The sequence below is a fragment of the Wasmannia auropunctata genome, unplaced genomic scaffold, assembly GCF_000956235.1.
Source record: "Wasmannia auropunctata unplaced genomic scaffold, wasmannia.A_1.0 LD336050.1, whole genome shotgun sequence".
NCBI lineage: Eukaryota > Metazoa > Arthropoda > Insecta > Hymenoptera > Formicidae > Wasmannia > Wasmannia auropunctata.
The window spans coordinates 1458016-1480202 of NW_012026840.1; the positions used below are offsets into that span (position 1 = coordinate 1458016).

Consider the following 22187-nt stretch of genomic DNA (forward strand, 5'->3'; position numbering starts at 1 on the left):
ACGTCGTATATGGAAATATCAAAAGTCCGCGCGTGTCGCGGCGATAATCGTGAAAGCGAATTAGCCGTCTCTCGTTTCGCCGTATAAACTCCCGTATAGAAAAGTAAATTTAATAACGCCGTATATGGCGAAAGGGTTAACGAGCTCCGCCGAGCGCTCCGCGTAACTTCGCGACCGCGCAAATTGGATTATCAAGCCGCGCGATATTCCACCTGTTATACGAATACCGAGCACACTGCGGGTTATTACGGTAAAATTAGGCGCGCGATGCGCGGGATGGAGATATACATCGATTAAGAGAGGCCCGCCCGCTCCACGGACGCGCGTACGAGAATAATCCCGAGCGTTGCGTGCAGCTCACGGCGGCGCTTACGGCGACATCGAGCTATACGCATCTCACGGGAAGAGAGAGAGAGAGAGAGAGAGAGATTTCGTGGACCGAGGAAACGGAGAAACGCGGGCGAATGTCATTTGACGCACGTAACGTCGCGTCGCGCAGCTATAAAGAGGAGAGGCGCCTCGAGTTTCTCGAAACTTCGAACTTTCGTCCGGGACGACGACGGGATTAAATCATCGATTAAATCAATTCCGTGACTCGTAAACAGTGACGAGATCAAATTATATAAATGAGATTCGTAGGAGGTATATCTCTTTGGCAATAATAACGTATATAACAAGACGGTCTGTGAGAGATTCTACACTGACCTCTTTAAAATTGAGACATTCGCTCTCACGCTCGTCGCTTCAATTTCGCACACTATTCTCTGATCGTAATTGTCATTTTAAAGCCTGTTGTACGTTGCACATTTTCCCCCCTCCCTCTCTCTCTCTGTTACCCGCATCTACATCTCGTGTGTCTCGACAATGTAATACGGCACGCCGGGACGTGTAAACCTATCGCGCAGTTAGCCTCGCTCGCTCGCTCGCGCTGCCACGAGATAATTCTGCCCGGTACGATAATTAAACGCACGATGTGTTTCTCGGCGCGTATCGATTCGCGTCGCGCCGCGTCCCCGGTATATCTCCCGGAGCGGCTCCGTCGTCTCTTCCTCTCAGCGTGCGCGACCGCTCTATAATAATCCCCGAAGCTCCACGAAGCGACCTTCGAACTCGCGCGTCGTTTATCGCGATGAATAAAAGAATTATATTACCGCCGCGCCGCGCGCGCTATCGCGCCACGCGCGTAAAAAGGAAAAAAAATCCAGTAAAACGCGCTGTAAAAAGACGCGTCGGGGAAATGAAATCTTTGGGAGAGAAGAGAAAGAGAGAGGTAGTATTATATCAAGCGAATTATCGAGGATCGGAGCAGCGCGTTTTCCTTTCTTTCTTTCGTCAACCGCGCGCGCGAAGGCAAGAGCATCGGAGAAGGCGTATCGCAGCGCGAGATTACCCGAGTTTGAACAAGAAATGTCGATTACGGGACGCGGGCACATCGGCGTTAATTAAACTTTCTTTCTTCTCTCTATATCTGCGTTATCTCTCGAGCGCATCGGCTGGCTAATCTCTCGCTCTTTGTGGCAGGAAAGAGACCGCGTCGTCCAAGCGGTCACCACCTATCGGACTCTCCGTTAGCCGCGCGCAAAGAAGAATCCCCCTTTTTTCCCTCCCCTCCTCCCTCGCCGTCGCGAGTTCTGCAACGGACGGCATCGGATGAAACCGCGTTGTTTCCGAGGCGATCCGAACGGAAAGAGAGAGAAAGAAACGCCCGCGATCGGAGCGTCGTTGAAATAAAGAGTCGTTCGTCGCGAGCCACGATGAACAAATTCGCACATCGTCGATCGGAATTAATCTATATATATATATATATCTATATATATATACATATATATATATCTATATATATATATATATATATAGAGAGAGAGAGAGAGAGAGAGAGAGAGAGAGAGATCGCGCCGATGTAACTGACCTTCGCAAGTCCCTGGCGACGCTGAAAACGCGACCTGCACACCGCCCTCGCCGTCGCGTTTTCGTCGCGTACGTCGCATGTACCTACGAACCGCATGCGAAATACATATCGACCCGTCCCATTATACGTGCGTCAGTGCTACGAGAGATCCGGCCACGGTGGATATAGAGACCGTCGTCGACCGCTTTATTTTTACACGCGCGCGTGGTGCTAAAGGTGCGCTCTCCGCCGCGCTCGGTGTGTCACTTCCTCCGCGCCTCGCCTCGCCTCGAATTCGCCGCGAACCGCGAACCGAGTGTGACGTCTCAATTAAACGTTCCTCGCTGTCCATCGCTCCCTTCGCCTTCTCTCTCTTTGTCTCCGCGGTCCTGGATTCTCGAGGAGGGACGGGCCACGGAATTCGGAGCCGAGTTTCGAGCGAGGAGAGACCGAAGAGCATTGAGAGAGCGACGCTCTATTTGTAGAACGGAGGGGGGCGGGAGGGGGGGGGCAAAAAGAAAACGAGGGAAAAGCGAGAGAAGAGGTGAGAGAAAGAGAGAAATGGTCGCGAAGACGCGAGAGAGATGAAGGAGGGAAAAACGGAGGAGAATGGAGGAAGATCCATCATTCCGGGACTGCCGTGTCCCCGAACCCTTATGCACTCGGTTGCACCGTAATAATCAGCGTTACGAAAGCATTATTCTTTTCACGCAAGTGAACTACAAGGACAAAGAGACGGAAGTCCCGTTTGGACGGAAAGTAATCGCCAGGCGTGACATCGGCGCGTTCGACAACAGCGGCACGAAACCACGCGTGATGATTTCGCAAATAAATAACAGAGGCTGCAGGTGTAAACGAGGTATCTTCGAAAGCGCGATGGGAGAGGGGAGACAAGGAGAGAGGGAGGGGGGAAGAGAGAGAGAGAGCCGGACGGACGAAGAGAAAGAGCGCGAAAGAGAGAGGGAGGGAAAACAAAAGGAGTGGCGCGAGCGTGCGAGCGGGACGATGACGACAACACTCGCTCACGCTCGTCCACGCACGAACGAACGCATACGCGCAAGCGCCATGCGAGTCAGCTGGTTAAAAACAGCTGTGTGGCCGAAAAAGCGTCGACAAAGCGGCGACGACGACGACGAGTTTCGCGGACGAGTTAAATGTCCGATGACGAAAATGCGGGGCGAGGCTTTTTTTCTTTGTCTCCCGATATCGCACTCTCGCGAGCCATCACGTCGTGGTGCGGCAATAAATGGCGATTATCACGGCGATTATTGTTCTCGATAAGCGAGCCAGCGATTCGCCACGTGCACGCGCACATTCACACCGCGCGACGCTCTACGCGGAGCGTGAGTGCTGAAAAAACAAGGTGCGCGAGCCTCGGGGAGTCGAAAGACGTGGGAGGGAGAAAAGAATCTTCAAATTTTCATGAAACTTTAAGTTTACCGTGAAAAACGCGATCGAAAACGCGATTCGATCTTCAATTAAAAATCATTATTCTTAGATAATCTTAGATTTTTCGCCGGTAATTTTGCAGATTTACTTGTCCGTTTAAGCTATTCACTAGCAATTCAAAAAAAAAGAGAGACTTCGAACGAAAGAATTTCCTCACAAATAATGAGTTCAGTCTGGGTAGACTTTTAGGATTATCTTCTAAACAAACAACTAACACACAGAATTCTTAATCTTTCTGTTTACATCACCTACACGGAGAGAATTTTTTTTTTAATTTACCCTACAAATCATGTTAATTATGGGACAATATAGTATTTCGGCTAATTTTACTGTGCACTACAATAAGATTTTACAGTAAAATTTATTGTAGTGCACAGTAAAATTTGCCTAAGTACTATATTGTCCCACAATTAACATTTGCAGGGTAAATTTAAAGAAAAATTCTCTCCGTGCAGATGTTACTCGAAAGGAATTTAAACACGACGGTCGATTATCTCTCGACATTCGGTGTCGAAGCTAACAAATTACAAAGCTTCGACACGTTCGAGCGGAATTTCCGAAAGGAAAAGGTCGATCTCGAGCGGTGCTCGGACTCGACGCGAAAGGTTTGTTGCGTTCGCCAGAGGAATATCGGATAATCAAAATTTACAACGGTATTGAGAAAAATCGCCGCCGCCACAGCCGCCACTCCGGCGTTGCTGCTCCTTTTCTCATCCGGAGAGAAATGTTTTCAATCTCCTCATCAGCGAGGAACTCCGGTTTTCTAACTTTATTCAATAACAGAGCTCGACAAACGGCGGGGGGGAGGGGTGGGGGGAGACGGGAAGGGAAACGCGCCAAACCTTTTGCGCCAACTTGATAGATCAAAGGATCCGCGCGCGAGGCGAGGTCTATTCGCACCGTAGCTTTTCAGCACCCTGTATAAAACGCACACACGCACACACATACATACACACACACATATGTATATACACGCGTGCGCGCGCGCACGGAGAGACGCGCGCGTGCAAGGAGGAGGCGCAATGCGATTGCGACTCGCTCTCACGTGCGCCGCCACTACGCGACCCAACAACGTACAGAATCGCACGAGGTACTTATCGGAACGGCTGCGTGGAAGTAGGGGGATGCCCGAGCCTCCTCCTCCCGCCCTCGGAGGGAGGGGAGGGAAGGCGAAGGGCTTTTCATCAAGCTAGGTCTCTCTTCTCCAAGGATACAGTTTGATAACGTCCGTGTCCATGCGTCGCTTGCCGGCGCTGGGGGACGACATATTTATCGGTGCTGCTGCTCGCTCGTCGTCGTCGTCGTCGGCGATGCTGAGTTCGGCTGGGGCCCTTCCTCGCCCCGCGGCGCTCCTGGTAGCGTCCTCCACCACTAACACACCTCCTCCTCCTCCTGCCGCTGCGCGCGTGGATCAGCTGAGCCCGACACAGGCACACTCCGTCGTGGCCCCCGGGAGGGCCCTCCTCGGATAAGCGCCCCCGTCGATTAATGCCCTTCTCGCGCCGCGCGAAGGGAACGGTTCGAGCGAGCTCCTCCGCGGCTCCTCGCGTACTCCGGCACACACACTCTCCGGGCGACGCGCACTTCTGTCCCCCGACGATAATGTAAACCGAGCGTTATATTCAGCGCACTGAGCGACAGAGAGAGAGAGAGAGGGAGATAGAAAGAGAGAGAGCGTCAGCAAGGAGCGAAGAGGGGAGCGCACGGGAGAAGAGCGAGCGAGCGAGCGAAAGAGAGAGAGAGAGAGGCACATAGACGCACACACACACGGACGTCGCGCGCGACGGAGAACAAAAAAATAAATAAATAAAGACGGCACGCTCGCGAACGCTTGGCGATCAACTTAGTCGATCGGGCCGTCCTACACGAAGCTCGTTACTGACCGATGGGCGAGAACGCGAGGCGAGATTCGCAGCACGAGCCGCGAATCGCGACTCTCGGACTCGCGGGACTCTCGAACGCGCGCGACGTGGTATAATCCGTCGCGAGGTGAAAACTGCGTTCGTCCGCGCCGCGCTGCGCTGCGCTGCGTTGCGTCCGTCTTTCTTTTCTTCCTTTCTTCGTTTCCCTCCTCCACGAAGCCGCGCCGTGAGCGTCGCGTGTGCGTCTCTCGCTCTCTCCGTCGCTGTGTATGTGTGCGTGTACATATACAAGCGATGCGTTTCTCTCTCTCTCTCTCTCTCTCTCTTCTCGCCCGCTCTTTGCCCGTGTGTGGAAGAAAAAGCTCAACTAATACCAAACGAGAAAGGGATCGTCCACCTCGTCCTCCTCTCGTCCTTCTCCAAGCGGGGGGTGAGGTGGGGGCGCGGATAGGGGGATCGACTCCTGCTGCGAGTGTCCTCTCGTCGGTCTCCCCTCGCGCACGGACCAGGCCAAGGAAGCCCACACGGGAAGGCTAGAGGATCATTTCGTCAACGTCGTCGTTGTCGTCGTCGATGACGAGACACCGTCGCGCACGTCAACCGTCGTGTTCCCCTCACTCGCGCGAGTCGCTTTCTCTCTCTCCTTCGCTCGCTCTTTTCTTCTTCTTTTCCTCGCTCGCGTGCCCCGTACACACGGAAAAAGAATCCCCGTCGTCTCCTCCTGCCAGAGAGAGAGCCCTAAACGCCAACCGTCGTCGCGTAATAACGCCTGTTCCTTCTCCCTCTCGCGCGCGCGCGCTCCCTTCGCTCTCGCTCTCTCTCTCTCTCTCTCTCGTGCAACCCGCGACCTGTCAATCCACGATCTTCGCCACCATCTGATTGCGTTCTCGTCGCTTGCACACTGGACTCTCCTGGCCCCCGACGGCCGACCGACGCTGCTGCCTCCGACGAGCGACGACAGCGGCGCGCCCGCAGCGCGTGCGCACGATCCTCGCGACGGATCTCTCGAGCTCTCGCAACTCAACTGTGTATAGAGCTCTCGAGAGTGAAGCTGTCCGCGAGAGCTCGCCGCCGAGGAGAGCCGCCATTTCCCATCGCCGACACGCGGCGGGAATTTTGACGCGTATTTGTAATGTATCTTTCGGATTGCTCTTCTTTCGTGATCGTATAACTTTTTTTCCCCCCACCAACTAGAGATGTAAATAGAAAAAAAACCAAATTGTTTTTTTTTATAAAATACGGTTTTTTTTAGAAAAAAACATAAGCCTTGTTTTTTTTCTCAAAATTTTGTTTTTTTCAGCTATCTATTTAATATTTATATTTTGCTTAATATAAGTTAATTTTTCATGATTTTTTATTTTATAGATAGTAGATTTAAATTATCATCATTTTAATCTTTACGCAGAACGAGAAAGCCAATATATTGATTCTGACAATGAGATATATTTTGAAGCAAAGACTTCAATGAATAATTATAATAAATTCTACTTAAGGAAAAGCTGTTTAGAAAAAGAATTAAAACGATTCTCCTTTTGTAAAAGTTAAATGCAGATCACATTAAAATTAATTATACATATAATTATATGAATACTATTTACAATTAATTAGTCGTGCTATTGGAATTAGAAAAAAAACTAAATTTGTATTTTTTAAATGAAATAAAACACGTTTTTTTCTAATGTTTTTTCTGTTAGAAAAAAAAACGTTTTTTTTACATCTCTACCCCCAAGACACGAAAGCGTGGGAAGTGAAAATATTTAGCCTTTGATGACAATGGACGTTTATACGGTATTTTCGCCCTGAAGAAAAATTAGATAATTGCTATACACTCGAATCTGTATATAGGTATTTGAATGCTTGTAATAATCGAGCGACGCATGGATGCTTGTAACTCCATTAGATTCGCCGTGTCGCGCAAAATGCAGGGATGGCTACAACAAATTCGTTTATTTAAAAAGTTTATATAAAAATTATACTAAATTATATAAAAATGTTGCGAGAGTGCAACAGCGCGGTATCGTGATCGCTTGCAGATACAATTTTTTTTTTGGTACAATACGGTTTCTTTTACATAACGACGAAACGACGATGTTGATTATCATTGAAACCATTGGGTCCTGGATTAATTATATATTGGATTATAATTTGGATTAATTATATACTTATATCGGGTAAATTGATCTTCCGTAAACTCCGCTTGTGTGTGTTTAGTTTATAAATATCGCTACATGATTTGATTAATATATAGTAGTACTATAAGCATAAAGTCGACATACGGACAGAAACTCTATTGCACCTTACTTGTAAAACGTTACTTTATAATCAGTGCCTATAGTAAATACTACGTTTAAGTATCTCAATATTACACATTAAATACTAGAGATGTGCGAACAATTTGAATCCGAATTATTTGAAAATTTAGAAACAGAGTAATTCGAATACGAATCACGTGTATTGATCTTATAAAATTTTATAAAATCATGTATATTATAAAATATTATAAAATCGTATATATTTTCCGCTAATATAATTGTATCAAATATTCAAATTTAAATAAGTATTATTTCTCTTACGTAGAAATCCTTTTCTCCATTATATCTATATTCTACGTATTAAAATTCAATCTATTCAACAATAATTATTGCTAATTAGAAGTTATATATTTCAATGATTCGATTCGATTTGACGTCAAGAGACCTTAATTCGCGCATCTCTATTAATTGCATACACAATTATCTATAAAACAATTATCAAACAGTTGCTGATCTAATTTCGAATAATAAATTCGTGCAAAAAGTTATTACGCCCTGTGATTCATAACTTGTCTAAGGTGAAAGACTTGCATTAATACTTTGTATATGTAACAATTAATGCGTATAATAAAAAACGGACACTATAATTGAATGGCAGACCTAAGCAAATTGGCACATTACTTTCCGTACGAAATTGTTACTTTCAAGATGCATGCCGTTGTAAATCATGAATATAATTGACTCTTAATACTATCAATCATGATACATATATCGCGTTACAAATGATAGACGAATGCCCAATAATGATATGTATACATATAATATAATGAGATATCATACGAGGCTTTTTTTTATAATTCGAATTGGGAAGTAAAAACTACACTCTTCTCTTCGCGCGTCTTATATGCTTAAATATATGACAAGTAAATAGGAAAAATGGGAGCTTTCGAATTCTTAGTATATATATATATATATATATATATATATATATGTATATATATGTATATAAATTCATCGTCTAAATCTATTCGTCGTTGATTAACTTCAATAAATCACTTACATAATATTTAACGTAAGATTGGAATGGAAATATCATTAAATTTTCAATGATTTAAGAATAATTAACTGTATAAGTAATAGTTACAGCTCTTATATTAGTAGACGAGTCATATATAAAAAGAAAAATGATTAGAATAGCGCAGGAATACTACCGCTGCTGTATAAGCACATAATACTGAAAGATGTTCTAAAAAATCTTACATGTAGAAAATATGCCAAAGAAAAATTCTTCAATTTTTTTCCTTCCAACATAAGAATTTCAGATTCATTATAAAGTACGTCTTATCCATTAGTAGAAGCTTCATAGAAATGAATTCTATACGCAGTACGGTAATACATCCATATAATACTGTGTAAATCCTATTTCAATTATATAGATTAGCTGCTGTTTACTACATAAAGTCATTTCATCATTTCATCTGATTCGCATATAAAGCATTTGATTCAGAAACGTTTGATTGTCGCTTATGCAATATTTTCCCGAATTTAAGTGATCACGTAGAAAATATTGGTGTAAAAAATTTTACATCAAATATAGATATTATATTAAAATAACATGATTATGTCTGCCGTTTTTATTCTAGTACTTCTTGTATCGCACTTTTTTAAATGCAGTAAAACTCCGTTTATATTCGAACATATCGGGAGACCAGATAGTTCCGATAATCAAATGGTTCGGATAATAGAAATTCATTTAATTCTCATTAATCATTCTTATTAATTTCGATAATAGGAGCTGGACGTTTCAGAAAATTAAGCATGTCGAGCTCTTGTTATCCTAATGGTTCGGATAATAAGAGCTCACCTACGAGTTCATATATTTGAAACTTGTTCGTATAAATGGAGTGCGAATAAGCGTAGTTTTACTGTACGCGATTTTAATTATTACACATCATTTTGTATTTCAATCTATATTTATATATATTTACGTTGCGTTATGCTATATTAATTTTTGTAAATGGTATAAAAAACAAATGTATGGGTATAAAAAACAGATTATCAATTCCACTCCAGAATTTGTGCATATGACAAATACCGACGGATATGGAGATGAAATGACTTATATATTTTTCTTATCATAGATAATACGATGCTATAAATAGGTATATAAAAAAAAACATACTAAAAAACGTTGGAAGCAATAAATAATCAAAGTTGGCATACGAAATTGCCGTAAGTTACCGTAGAAGTATTATCAGTCATTGTGTTTCTAATAAATAGTGAAAGATCTAAGTACAGTTCTACTTACAGATTCTACTTGTAACAATTAAGTACATTATGTATCTATTAAGTGGAGTTTGCTGTGCTGTCCTTGTTTCTTACAAAATGTACACAAATAGAAACATGTACTTTACTCTACTGCGGTTTTTCGTGCAAATGCAGTCAGAGACAGCATCTCGTTAGGATCTGTTGGTAGGGGAGAAAATTCGATCTCTTCACTAATACTGTTCTCTGAAAATTCAAATAATTTGCTTTATTGCATTATGCAAATATGCCAGAAATATGACAGAATTTGATAAAAAATAAATATTTAAAATTAAAAAATTATATATAAGAAAAAAGAATTTCGAATGTATATTTAATTTATAACTAGAAATGTATGTTTCTACTTACCAGATGGCTCGATTGGCCATTGTTTGTGGGAAGGCGCATAGAGACACAATAATGCAATGATGTAAATATTCCACATGCCGTAAACCCCGGTGAAAAAGGCAGAAGTCATTTCCAATTGTATATCTTCGTCCCATTTCCACTGACCTTCTGCAACCTATCCCAAAAACATCACATATATTTAATATAATTCTAAACAATAATGAATACAATTAATTGTATAATTAATTATAAATAAAACATACACGGAGAGAATTTTATTTTAAAATTTATCCTAAAAATCATATGTTAATCGTGAAACAACATAGTATTTCGACAAATTTTACTGTGCACTACAATAAATTTGTTGTAGTATATATTTAAAAAAAATAGTGAAAATCACATAAAGTTCGTCGAAATATATTGTCCTACGATTAACATGATTTTTGCGCTAAAATTTAAAATAAAATTCTCTCCATGTATCGACTTCTTACCTGTCCGAGTATAAAACCAATGACGGTTAACGACGCGCATAATAACGTGGCAATCATTAAGAATTTGAAACGGTATATGACACCCTCATAATGCAGGCGCCGCGCCGAGCTCATGCTAGGTAAAACGGCTCTCTTCATACTAATATTCATAAATACTTTCCATATCATGTAAGATAAAAACAACAGATATACTACGGCCGATATACCAGCCAAAATAATGAAGGATAGCTGTTACTTCATTAAGGAAATCAATTTAGGAAATTATTTTAATGTCAGTTCTTTTTTTAAGATTAAGATACAGCAGATATAATTCAAAAAGGATACTGCCAGTTTCGTGCCAAGATCAGTGACCCAAATTGAATAGAATGGATTTCTCAGTTGTACCCCACGCTCGCACATATCAAATACGAATAGCGAGAGACAGCCGGTGCCCACCGCAGAGAGATGCCGCCAGTAACTTTTCAATGAATTGCTTGTTTCGCCCTCCTGAAACATAAATTATCAATATCTTCCAGGATTAAGAAAACAGAAGTTTCGTATATAAAAGAAAACTTACCTGAATCTAATGAGACCCAAAGATGTGCGCATAAAACAACAAAAATACAAATTATTAGAAGTAATGATTACAATAATTTAATAAGAATTAGAATAATAAAAACTCAGTTTTCTTACCATCAAATGTTCGCCGGCAAATACGAGCCAGAATGACAACAATGTTGCATAAAATACTCCTTGTCGAATGTCACCCAGCAGAAGCATAAATGGCATGTCGAAAGCAAGTGTTAAATATTCCAATGGCACTGAAAGTGACGCAACAATTTTTTACAGATAACTGCGCAAAAATTAAAAAATTCAGAAATTACAAATCAAATATAGAAACGTTTAACATACGATTTAAAACTGTCAAGGCTAATCCCAAAACTAAGAGCATGTATTCCAAAAGGGCGGCCGGTCTGGATAGCATGTACACTCTCCTCATGTGCCAAATCAAAACACTAACCACCACTGGGAAATAAATGGTCTTCAGACTCACCCACACTTTCGTGAATCCACCATTTTGATTAATGGCCTAGATTAACATCAAATGATACACGATTGGGTTAAATAAAATCCGAATTTATCATTCGGAACGTGTGTTTTATATATAATAAGAATCTCACGTTCTGACACTTACTGTAAGCCACAAGTCAACAATGTGTCCCAATCCTTGGTTTTTATCGGGGTCCGAAGGAAGACGAATGTTCAACAGGTAATAATCGTGGTACAAAGATCCCAATTCGAACAATGGCATAACGCTGCAGTTGTAATTATAGTGCTCCAGTGGCTGGAATAAATTAGACATTTAAATTTTGTATTTATATATGGTTACCTAACTTGCATGCACATACAAAAAGCAAATACTTATTAATAATGGCTACGCAAGTAAGTGTACCTACCTTGTCTATGCTGCAGTCCAAAATTCTCTCCACAATAGAAGAAGCGTACGGTTTCCATGCATTATCGGGATCTCCCTTGTTTCGATATGCCAGCCGTGCGTCCAGCGTTATTTTCGTCCTAGGAGCTACGGAGAGAGCTATTGTTAGAATTGTAGTTAACAAAAATTTTAACAGCAGCTAATACATTACCGATTTCAATCTGGCTCGTGTATGAAATATCCACTTGTAAAACACCTATCAAATTTTGCTGCCATCTCGAATAATCAAGTTGCATGCTGTTCCGAGGTACGGGCATCTTAAAAAAATAAAATTATGAGATCTTTAGTTCAAAAGTCCCTTTTAATTATTAATTGCAAGTAATTTTGTATATTATAATGTATACCTGAAAAGTGTATACAACTTGATAAGGCTGCTGATGAATGTCTGAATTAAAGTGATGCATATCGATAGAGGTACACGAGCCTTCTCCTCTCGAGTAAAACCACGTATTTTCATCATGAGTTCCATTAACGACTTTGCACGGTGTACCGAGAATATTCTGACTGCTCGCAGGTGTCGGCGCTAAAAGAAAACGTATATTATTACACACTTTATATTCATCTAAAAGAAAGTTCATCTAAAGTTCATCTAAAAGATAGACGGTTACATTTTAATTAATAAAAAATTTATTATATCTCTAAAGCTACTTTTAAAGGATTTATAATTTATGACGGAATTCAGATAGAGTTCTATTCGTAATTTCAGATTTGAATATTTATATTTATTTGCATAATCCTTTAAACGTTTTATTTTGTGCAGCGTATAAAATTACGAATAGAATTCTATTCTAAATTTTTAGACTTTAAAAATTGTTTAAGGGAGTAACTAATTTCACCGGTTTATAATCGAAAATATAAAATCACATTCTCTGTTTTATGCAAATGAAACAAACGTTATGCTACCCACAAGATTTTGCCTATTTTTAAAAATGAAGAAAGTGATCGCACGTTGGTCTTGAAGCGACTTTAAAATATAATTGTCTAAAGTAGACTTAACACGATAAAAAAAATGTGAGTAAGAAATAGAAAAGGATTTAATACGAACGAATTTCAATCAAGTGTACAATCCAAAATTAGTTTAAAATATCACTGCGTTATTAGTCCCTTGCATAAAAATAGCTACTCTCACGGAGAGAATTTTATTTTGAAATTTACCCTGAAAATCATGTTAATCGTGGGACAACACAGTATTTCGACGAATTTTATATGATTTTCACTATTTTTTTTAAGTATATACTACAACAAATATGGCAGTGCACAGTAAAATTTGTCGAAATACTGTGTTGTTGATTAACAAAATTTTCAGGTCTAAATTAAAAAAAAAAATTCTCTCCGTGTGTATATATAACAAGATGTATAACAAAAAGGAAATGAGATACAATACATTTGCAGTGTATACATTCTCGTATATGCGTAAATCTATTATACAGATGACGATGATGCGCGCGAGCGTGTGTCTGTAGGAATGCGAATCCACGTGCGGTGACGCTCCTCTATACTCACCGATCAGGCCGCCTATTAGGAAGCAAACTATTTGCGCGATTATCAGAAGCACCACCAGCACGGAGAGCTTCTTGCCGCTCAGATTTTCGATTATGGTACCCTGCATCTTCGCGCGCCACTTGCGCCTCACCGTTGTCGCGGCTGTTATTCCGCAGTCACGTTCGCGGGATCTCCGGCGGCCACCGACGCCGAGGTGCACACCGAGCGAAATGACGCGAGACACGGGCGGCAATGAGCGTTCCGGAGCCGGAGCCGGAGATCATCAGTCCCTCAAAATGGAAGCCAGCGAAGCTGGGGAACTCGCCGCGTTCGAGCTCGCGGCATTCGTGAAATTTTCGAATTTCGAGACCTATCGAGCTCTCGCGTCGTCTGTCCGTATCGATCCTTCGCCGCCTGGACGCTTCCGCTCGTTCGGTTCGGCTCTCATCTCGTGAATCTCGTCAGAGAGTAGCCTGAGAGTGAACGTGGACGCATTTTATTGGTGCTTCTGAGCAAAGGTTGCGGCCGAAAAAATTTCAGCGCGATAAGATTCATTTTAATCAAAATATTCTACCGCGAAAATTACAGTCGTATGCACGAAAATTGTTTTAATCGAATGATTTATGATTTTCAAAAAGAGTCGCGTGAAAAATTGCTTCGCAATAATTGTTGCTATCGTTGCAAATAATTAATTGAATATACTTGTAATGAATAATTGTCCCCACACTGATTCAGGCGGAAACCCGTCGCGTTAATCATATAGTAGAGTAAGGAGCGATATATATAAGTATATACTTATATATACTATTTATCGAAATGTCACCTGACTAACAATTAAAGAGTGCAATGTACTTTTAATCAAACTGCTTAACAAACAAACAAAAACCAGAGTCCAATAAAAGGAAAGAAAAAAGTACGCGTGAAGAAATGAGCCTCTATATGAGTAAATTCGTTTTTACCAAATTAAGCTTTGTTCGAATTTAAATGGAAAATATATTTGTATAGAAACACTATAATTAATTAAGATATACTTGTAGAAACACTATAATTAATTAAGATATACTTGTAGAAACACTATAATTAATTAAGACCTACAGATATACGCTTTTATTCATGCTTTTGTCTTTCTTAGGCTTGAACCGCTCCTATTTTCAGTTATTATTTTTACAATGCATTGTTAATCAATTGTAATATGCTGTGGGCATATTATGAGATAGAATCAAACAATATACATAACTTAAGGAAGAAAATCGAAGATGGTTGTGTTACCCGCTGGAAATCAGTCCCGTGGCTACATAGTTGAACTTGCACGCTTTATGCACACAGCGGCGCCAGTAAAGGGATTCGATTTAAAACGCGAGCACGACTCCACTCTCCGAAGTAGGAGTCTCAGATTTATATCTCTTGTTTCGCGAAAATGCAGAAATAATAAAAAGAGAAAGAATTATTCATCACTCTGTCGCTCGCCAGTTCGTTCTCACGCCAGATGACGTCGAATTCACGTGTGACTCGTGTCGACGATGGTCGCGTTTGACGTCTTCTGCAAATGACACTTGCACGGGGGAATGCTGACGACGCTGGGCTGATTCTTCGTTAAATCTTCCTGTTAGATTATTTTTTTAGGTTAAACATGGTAAGGGTTGCCAGTAGCCTATATAATAACTGTGGATGTATCCATTGAATGCATTTTGCTCCTCATCGCGGTTGGTTTCACGTCAAATATATATATATATATATATAGGTCTTTTATACGAATACAATATCTCTCTGCGAGTATTTTCAGAAGCCAGGAATGCAAGATTAAATGTGTATACAAGTCGCAGCAAAGTCGTGCCTATGTATGGTAGTAGCGCAATCTTGCTTGTTTGCGCCAATTTGGATTTGTCAATGTGTTTTTGTTACATCTTCATGTGTTACTTTGAAATGTCTTAGAAAATATATACACTTCTCTTTTCTCATACAATATCATATATGTGTATTTCCGTTTTCACATCATTTTTCTTTTATATAATTTTCCCTGTATATTTTATAATTTTTTACTACTGAATTCTAAGTATAGTACAATACTTAATAGAAAATTTTGAGCTCCTTGCTCATAATTCTTTAAATATATACATATATTTTTTTACACAAGTTTTCCCTATTTCTCATATAATTTTCATTGGAAATTTTAATAAAAAATATGTACTTTCCTTATCATCATTTTTTTTTCTGATGTTATATACTTTACTCCTCGTATAACTTTTCCCCGATTTTCATGCAATTTTTTTATTACTGTTAGATGAAGACTAGTTTACATTAGATATGTGAGACACGTGCATGTCATAAACAAAATTTCAAGAATGGAATCTTGAGTGGAATGCAAATTACTTGGAAATATTTTCAAAATCTTTGGAAAACGTTTGGAAAGCTGCATTTCCAGATCGTTGCGACCAGAATAATTGGCATGATAGAGAAAGATTATGTTTGTATATTTTTTAGTTACGTTGTCATTAACATTTTTTTTTTATCCTTCCTATGTGAACACTTATTTTGAATGCAGAAAATGTGAAAGATGAGCTAGAAGAAGAAATTTATTTATTTTATTATTTAAAATTGCTTATATCTTTTCACATTTTCTGTAGACAGACAGATGTACCCTTCCAAAATTTTAGAAAATATACTGAACATTAGAGAAATCAAGCGGGAAGAACGTCTATATATAAATCTCTCTTTTCACACAAAAATTATCTTTCCAACTTTTCACTTGAAATACTTTCAAGTAATTTTTTATTATTGAAGATAAAACGATTTTAGTAAAATCTATTTAAAGTTTCTATAAATATCCTATAAAAATCTATTCCTTTTTTCTCTCGCCTGTATAAATATAGGTCCATAATCAATATAATCAGAGTTAAAACTGTTAGATTCTTTAATGTTATCTCGATCGTACGCATTATAATTATTGAGTACATAACACAACAAGAATACACGGAAGTATTTGCGGTTTATCACAACCCGGACAAATCGCATTTCGTAGGGGGGTTTCGCGCTTTAATTCAGACGAGGCGGGAAAGCGTGTGTGCGTTGAGCCGTTACCGACCGATCGTCCCCGAAGTTCGGGGCCCGCCCGAACGCGTCCGATCGGAGATCGCGAGCGTCGCGACTCGCGTCGCGAAGGGAAGGCGTCCGGCGGCGCGGCGCGACCGTGTATCGTGTCCGCCGTCGATGGCAGATCGGGGTTAGAGAGTGACCTGAGCGGGGGAAACAAACAGGCTGCGGCGTGGAAAATTCGTGACTCCTGGTGTCGCCCGAGGGAGAAAGAGACTGGCCGACGTCGTAAATGTCAAAGGACTCTCCGGCGACGAGCACCGCGTTCTCGACCGTGAACGTCTCTCCCGCGTAGGCGCGGAGATGGTCTGAGGCACCGAGAGAGAGAGAGTCTCGCGAGTCCGACACCACCCGTCGTCCCCCGTCGGACGGGAGCTTGAAGATGTTGTGTGACGTAGCGATGGACGCGAACGGGAACGGCAAGCGCGATCCTCTCCACGGAGGTCCCGTCTACTTCCATCGGCGCGCGGCCAGCAACGACGTGAGTCGACCGCCCGGGACAAGCACTCGGGGAAATTCGCGTTACGCGAACCAGATCGCAACCACGATCCTAACCTATCCCTCGCCAGCAGACTCGAGCCGAAAGACTTTTCGTGGACGGGCTAAACGTTAAACAAGACTCGCTTCAGGCAATCTGTAACTTGCTCAGATTTCAGGATGGAATTCTGTTAAATTTTATATGCTGGGTATTTTTATGTACTTCAATGTGATATACATATATATGTGTATTCTGACTCTTTAAATACCTTTGTTACACACACACACACACACATATAAAATTGTGAATTATGTCGTGAATTCTGACAAGTATTGATCCTTCAAAAAGGATCTTCAATCTGGCGAATTATAGATCGTTCAAAGTAGGGTTTAAAATAGAATTATTTACAGTTCTATGTGTATTCTTTGTCTTTTGGTATATATATTGTTCAGATACTTCGAGTGCTTCTTGTACTAATAACGAGTCAAAAGTTATATAAATAGAATTTTATTCTTAATACTATAAATTGCCTTGAAATTTTAAAAGAAAAGCGTTCAAAGTCTACAAAGTATCCTAATTTAATTGTCCTTAAAATGACAAATAATCGACAATGATATTTATGGACATATGAAAAATCTAATACATGCTTTTCCCATAGTACATTTTCCCACTGTTTTACGTTTTATTAAAAGTACTGTAGCAAATTTGCAATAACTCGATAGTACTCGATAATACTTGTATTCGGCAGGAGGAAAAATTAAGCAGCTTTTGATGTTCGCCTAATATCATTTCAAGTGTTATTGAACACATGTACATGTCTTATCGTTTTTTTTTATTATTTCAGGAAAGCAACAGAACTACAGATCTGGAGTTTGTTTACGACGACACTGACATACACGCCAATGAAATCGCCGAGTTGTACAGCTATACCGAACAATATGAATTGCAGCTTAATCTTAAGGTATAATTCTGCTGTACCAAGTACCAAGAACGGATCGAACGATCTTTTATAACGAAATGAAATAAAAAAATTATATAATTCCTTTTATCATAATTTCCAGGCGTTTGAGGATCAGATGGAATGGTACAAGCTACGACCGTGGTGGCAAAACTTGACGAAAACACAGCACAGATCGGTGATCCAAAAGCTGCTGAATCAATTGGAGGTTTCCAATAAGCAACTCAGGATGAAAGCGGCGCGTTGTATTCTCTACTTAGCTCAGGGTTGTTGGGCTGAGGTGCAGTCTGACAAGGAACAACAAGACTGGAGTAGGACAAACGTAATGTTACTCTACGAAGCTGGCATTTTTTCAGCGTTTGTTGAACTGCTAAACATTGAGATTGAGTAGGTTTCTTCATACGTGTGTGTGTGTGTGTGTGTGTGTGTGTGTGTGTGTGTGTGTGTGTGTGTGTGTGTGTGTATGTTTATGTGTGCGCGATGCGATTGAATTACTTCTACCAGATAATTTTTGTTTAGAAATAGCACAACTGCTACCTCAGCGATGAGAAAGCTAGCTGTTAGCCTCGCTGATTCGATAGACTTAAGAGTCATTCTGTCCGTTTTATATATTATAACAGAAGTTATGCGAGAGGAATTAAAAGATATCGAGAACAGTGAATATAAAGACAATGTTGAAGGTTTTAAGGAAGATCTTGGTACGTCATTGCGTTTGTGGGAAACATTTTTGTGAGAAAAAAAATTTGGTCTTCTAAAAATGTCTTATTTCCTTTGCAGTAAATCCATACGGAGAAGAATTACTGATCGTTAAACTTCTTAGCATGGTGACGTGTTTCTGCAGCGGCTCGGCGCCGCATTTCCCTATGAAAAAGGTCCTCCTGCTTCTGTGGAAACTGATTCTAGTCTCGCTCGGCGGCATCGACGCACTCAGAGAGTTTAAGAAGCAGTACCGCGAGGAGGCGGGGCTCGATACGCTGCAGGAAGACACTATCGAAGTCGCCAGGACCATGAGAGCTAGCTCGCCGCCTATGAGCGCGGCAGATTTGTTGGAAACGCAAAATCAGAAAAGGAACAATCGGCCTTTTCGACGGGTAATTCGTCCAAAATTATTCCACATATAATTTATTTCGATGCTTTTTTTTTACGCGCGTTAATCATCAAAATGTTTTTCAGAGTTTGATGAAACAAAGTTCGTTAGATGATCCGGGCTTAGGTATGGAATACGAGGGAGGAGAACCTCCAAATAATACTGGAGCAAATGAAGGAGATGGCGAATTGATCGTATTTCTGGGCCCTGGTGGACCCGGCGGCTGGAATCAGTCGTATTACGAAGATCAGACTAATCAGTCGCAATTAAGGCCAGGCACTCCACAGCTTATAAAAGGAAAGGGTAACGTCTTCTTTTAATTCTCTTCCTTTAATTCAAGTATTCTCTTCATATTCAAAATATTAATATCTAATATCTTATTTATATAGGTTTACCATGGACGCCCAAAGTAAGGCAAAAGGACGTGGACACCTTCCTCGAAGTGGCTAGAATGAAGTTTGTCGGTTACAAATTGCAAGGGGATAGAGAGAGTTTAGCTGGTTTGCCACAACCGATTCACGAAGGTGTCACTACCCTTAAAAAGGTAAATTTTGTTGTGATAATCTTGTTCCGAGTCTCAATCTACTGTTGTTATATCCAATAATGTAATATATTTTAGCATATGTACACATCGCTATCGGAAATTCAGATAAAAAAGGAAGAAGAGATAGCGAGAAACCCGATGAGCACTTCAGAACCACCGCTTCGTCAAACACCAACGGAAATTCTTTATCAGGCTATATTACCAAATTTGCCGCAATATATGATCGCTTTGCTGAAAATATTACTTGCTGCTGCACCGACGAGCAAGGCTAAAACGGACAGTATTAATATCTTGGCTGACGTATTGCCGGAGGAGATGCCGTGAGTATAAATGAATAATTATAGATGGCAACATACTGATGTACATAAAATCTTAAAAATAAGAAAAATATCGAATATAATGATTAATTATATTCGATCTTTTAATTAATTGATATTGCGATTGTAAATATATTTTTGCTGAATATATTTTTAATATATATATATATATATATATATATTGCAATTATGCTTACAATTTACAACACGCTTTTAGAATGACGGTGCTGCAATCGATGAAATTAGGAATCGACGTTAACCGGCATAAGGAGATAATTGTTAAAGCCGTTTCTGCAATTTTATTATTGTTGCTCAAGCATTTCAAATTGAATCACGTGTATCAATTCGAGTTTATGTCGCAGCATTTAGTGTTTGCCAATTGCATACCTCTTGTATTGAAGTTTTTAAATCAGAACATCATAGCGTACATTGAAGCGAAGAACGTGTAAGTAAACATGTGAATTGCGACTTAAAAGAGTTTTCCAAGTGTCGTAAAATGTAACCGATAATTTATATCTCAATAGTATTCCCATCTTGGACTTTCCCATGTGTGTCATTGGCGATCAGCCTGAGTTAACTACCGAGAGTCTCGAAATCGGTCATACTCAGTCCTTCTCGTGGAGAAATGTTTTTTCTTGCATCAATTTATTGAGAATTTTGAATAAATTAACCAAGTGGAAACACAGTAGAATAATGGTAAGCCGTTTTTTTTTGTGTTAATCAGTAACACTAAAAATTTTTATATTTATGTTTACGAAGATTAACATATGTCTGGTGCATTTATGTTTGCAGATGTTAGTCGTTTTTAAATCAGCACCTATTTTAAAACGCACGCTAAAAGTCAGGCATGCAATGATGCAATTATACGTTTTAAAATTATTGAAAATGCAGACGAAGTATCTCGGTCGGCAGTGGCGAAAGACGAACATGAAAACTATTAGTGTTATTTATGCGAAGGTGCGACATCGCTTAAATGACGACTGGGCGTACGGCAATGGTAAATAAATTTGAGAACTATTTTGTTTAATACATAATACATTTTTTTTCTTTTATATTAAAAAAGAATATTAAAATTTGGAACATTTTAATAAAATATATTAGATTTTTGCTGTTAAAAGCATCATTTGATTTTTTCATAGGTCGAATTATATACCGCAATTTTTCAGACACATAATAATACGCTATTATTCAATTTCCTACATTCGTGCCGATGGGAACTTTTTTCAATTTATAATGTTTCTGAATTACTGAACAGATTTAGAGGCACGACCGTGGGATTTTCAAGTTGAAGAGTGCGAACTACGTACGTGCGTCGATCAGTTCAATAATCGAAGATACTACAATGTTCCGAGGGACGAAGAAATGGAGCCGGTCGACGCGTCGGTAACGTCCGTGCTCGGTGCGAATGTGGAATTGACCGAGGAGTTTAAGCAACACTACGAATTGTGGTTGCAACAGGAGGTATTTCAGAGGAGTATCAATTGGGACGAATTGCTGGATCCCGCGGCGTGCGAAATCTGAAGTTTCATACAAATACAAAGCGCATGTGAATCGTATTTTCCTTAAATCATAGACCATGAACGGAATTGCGACATTTTTACGAATTACAATACGATTGTGAGAAGTGTTCAAGCAAAAAAAAAAAACATTGCCATATCGACACTGCAAAAATTTCCAAATTGCATTTGATATCGCGATGAATGGTCCTAATTTAGAAAATGTTTAACAAAGAACTTTTTGAGAGAGCTTTCTGGCTGAGACGCGTGAAACATTTCAAATCTTTTTCATATTTAATTTGTGCAATGCAACGTAGTACTTGTAGTTATTTTTTTTATCATTAGGCAGCCAATTTCAAGTAAATGTATAATTCTTTTTTCTTTTACATTAAAAGAGAATATAAAAATTTAAAATATTTTAATAAAATATATTAGATTTTTGCTGTTAAAAGTATATTTGATTTTTCCATAGATTGAACTATTATATATACCATAATTTACAGGCATATAATAATACGCTATTATTCAATTTCCTACATTTTATATATTTTTTACATGTCCTTCCAACCCTTTCTATCGCAGTGAATACATATAATGAACTTCAAGAGAACCTTGATGTACATGCAGAGACCACCTTATTTCCTCCTCTGCACTCTTTGATAATAAA

The 22187-nt window shown here is 40.0% G+C and overlaps 3 protein-coding genes across 4 annotated transcripts in view; 1 reads left to right on the top strand and 2 right to left on the bottom strand.

Moving 5' to 3' along the window:
• Nucleotides 1-4721, bottom strand: part of LOC105451565 (ubiquitin-conjugating enzyme E2 H) — a 47935-nt gene extending 43214 nt beyond the window's left edge. The window contains exon 1 of the mRNA XM_011692097.1: nucleotides 4552-4721. Coding sequence (XP_011690399.1) covers nucleotides 4552-4604 — 53 coding nt within the window. The 5' untranslated portion in view covers nucleotides 4605-4721. The remainder of the gene's footprint in view (nucleotides 1-4551) is intronic.
• Nucleotides 4722-7687: 2966 nt separating this feature from the next.
• On the bottom strand, nucleotides 7688-13843 carry LOC105451566 (protein wntless). The gene is made up of 12 exons (XM_011692098.1): nucleotides 13572-13843; nucleotides 12413-12591; nucleotides 12220-12325; nucleotides 12031-12155; nucleotides 11769-11918; nucleotides 11486-11663; nucleotides 11267-11394; nucleotides 11151-11156; nucleotides 10919-11080; nucleotides 10595-10822; nucleotides 10125-10278; nucleotides 7688-9962 (listed from the first exon to the last, which is right to left on the bottom strand). Exons 1-12 carry the CDS (start codon nucleotides 13675-13677, stop codon nucleotides 9862-9864), a joined length of 1623 nt encoding a protein of 540 aa, XP_011690400.1. The 5' UTR covers nucleotides 13678-13843; the 3' UTR covers nucleotides 7688-9861.
• A 1062-nt stretch (nucleotides 13844-14905) lies between these two features.
• LOC105451567 (striatin-interacting protein 1) lies at nucleotides 14906-22056 on the top strand. Of its 2 annotated transcripts, none has more exons than XM_011692100.1 (12): nucleotides 14906-15183; nucleotides 17963-18079; nucleotides 18180-18463; nucleotides 18596-18774; nucleotides 18854-19167; nucleotides 19250-19466; nucleotides 19553-19707; nucleotides 19783-20027; nucleotides 20242-20469; nucleotides 20549-20720; nucleotides 20817-21021; nucleotides 21280-22056. In XM_011692100.1, the coding sequence occupies exons 1-12, from the start codon at nucleotides 15181-15183 to the stop codon at nucleotides 21543-21545; spliced, it is 2385 nt and encodes a 794-aa protein (XP_011690402.1). In that variant the 5' UTR covers nucleotides 14906-15180; the 3' UTR covers nucleotides 21546-22056. The 2 variants fall into 2 exon arrangements, with proteins under 2 accessions (XP_011690402.1, XP_011690401.1); XM_011692099.1 differs by lacking the exon at nucleotides 14906-15183 and adding an exon at nucleotides 16701-17121.
• The last annotated feature ends 131 nt before the right edge of the window (nucleotides 22057-22187 follow it).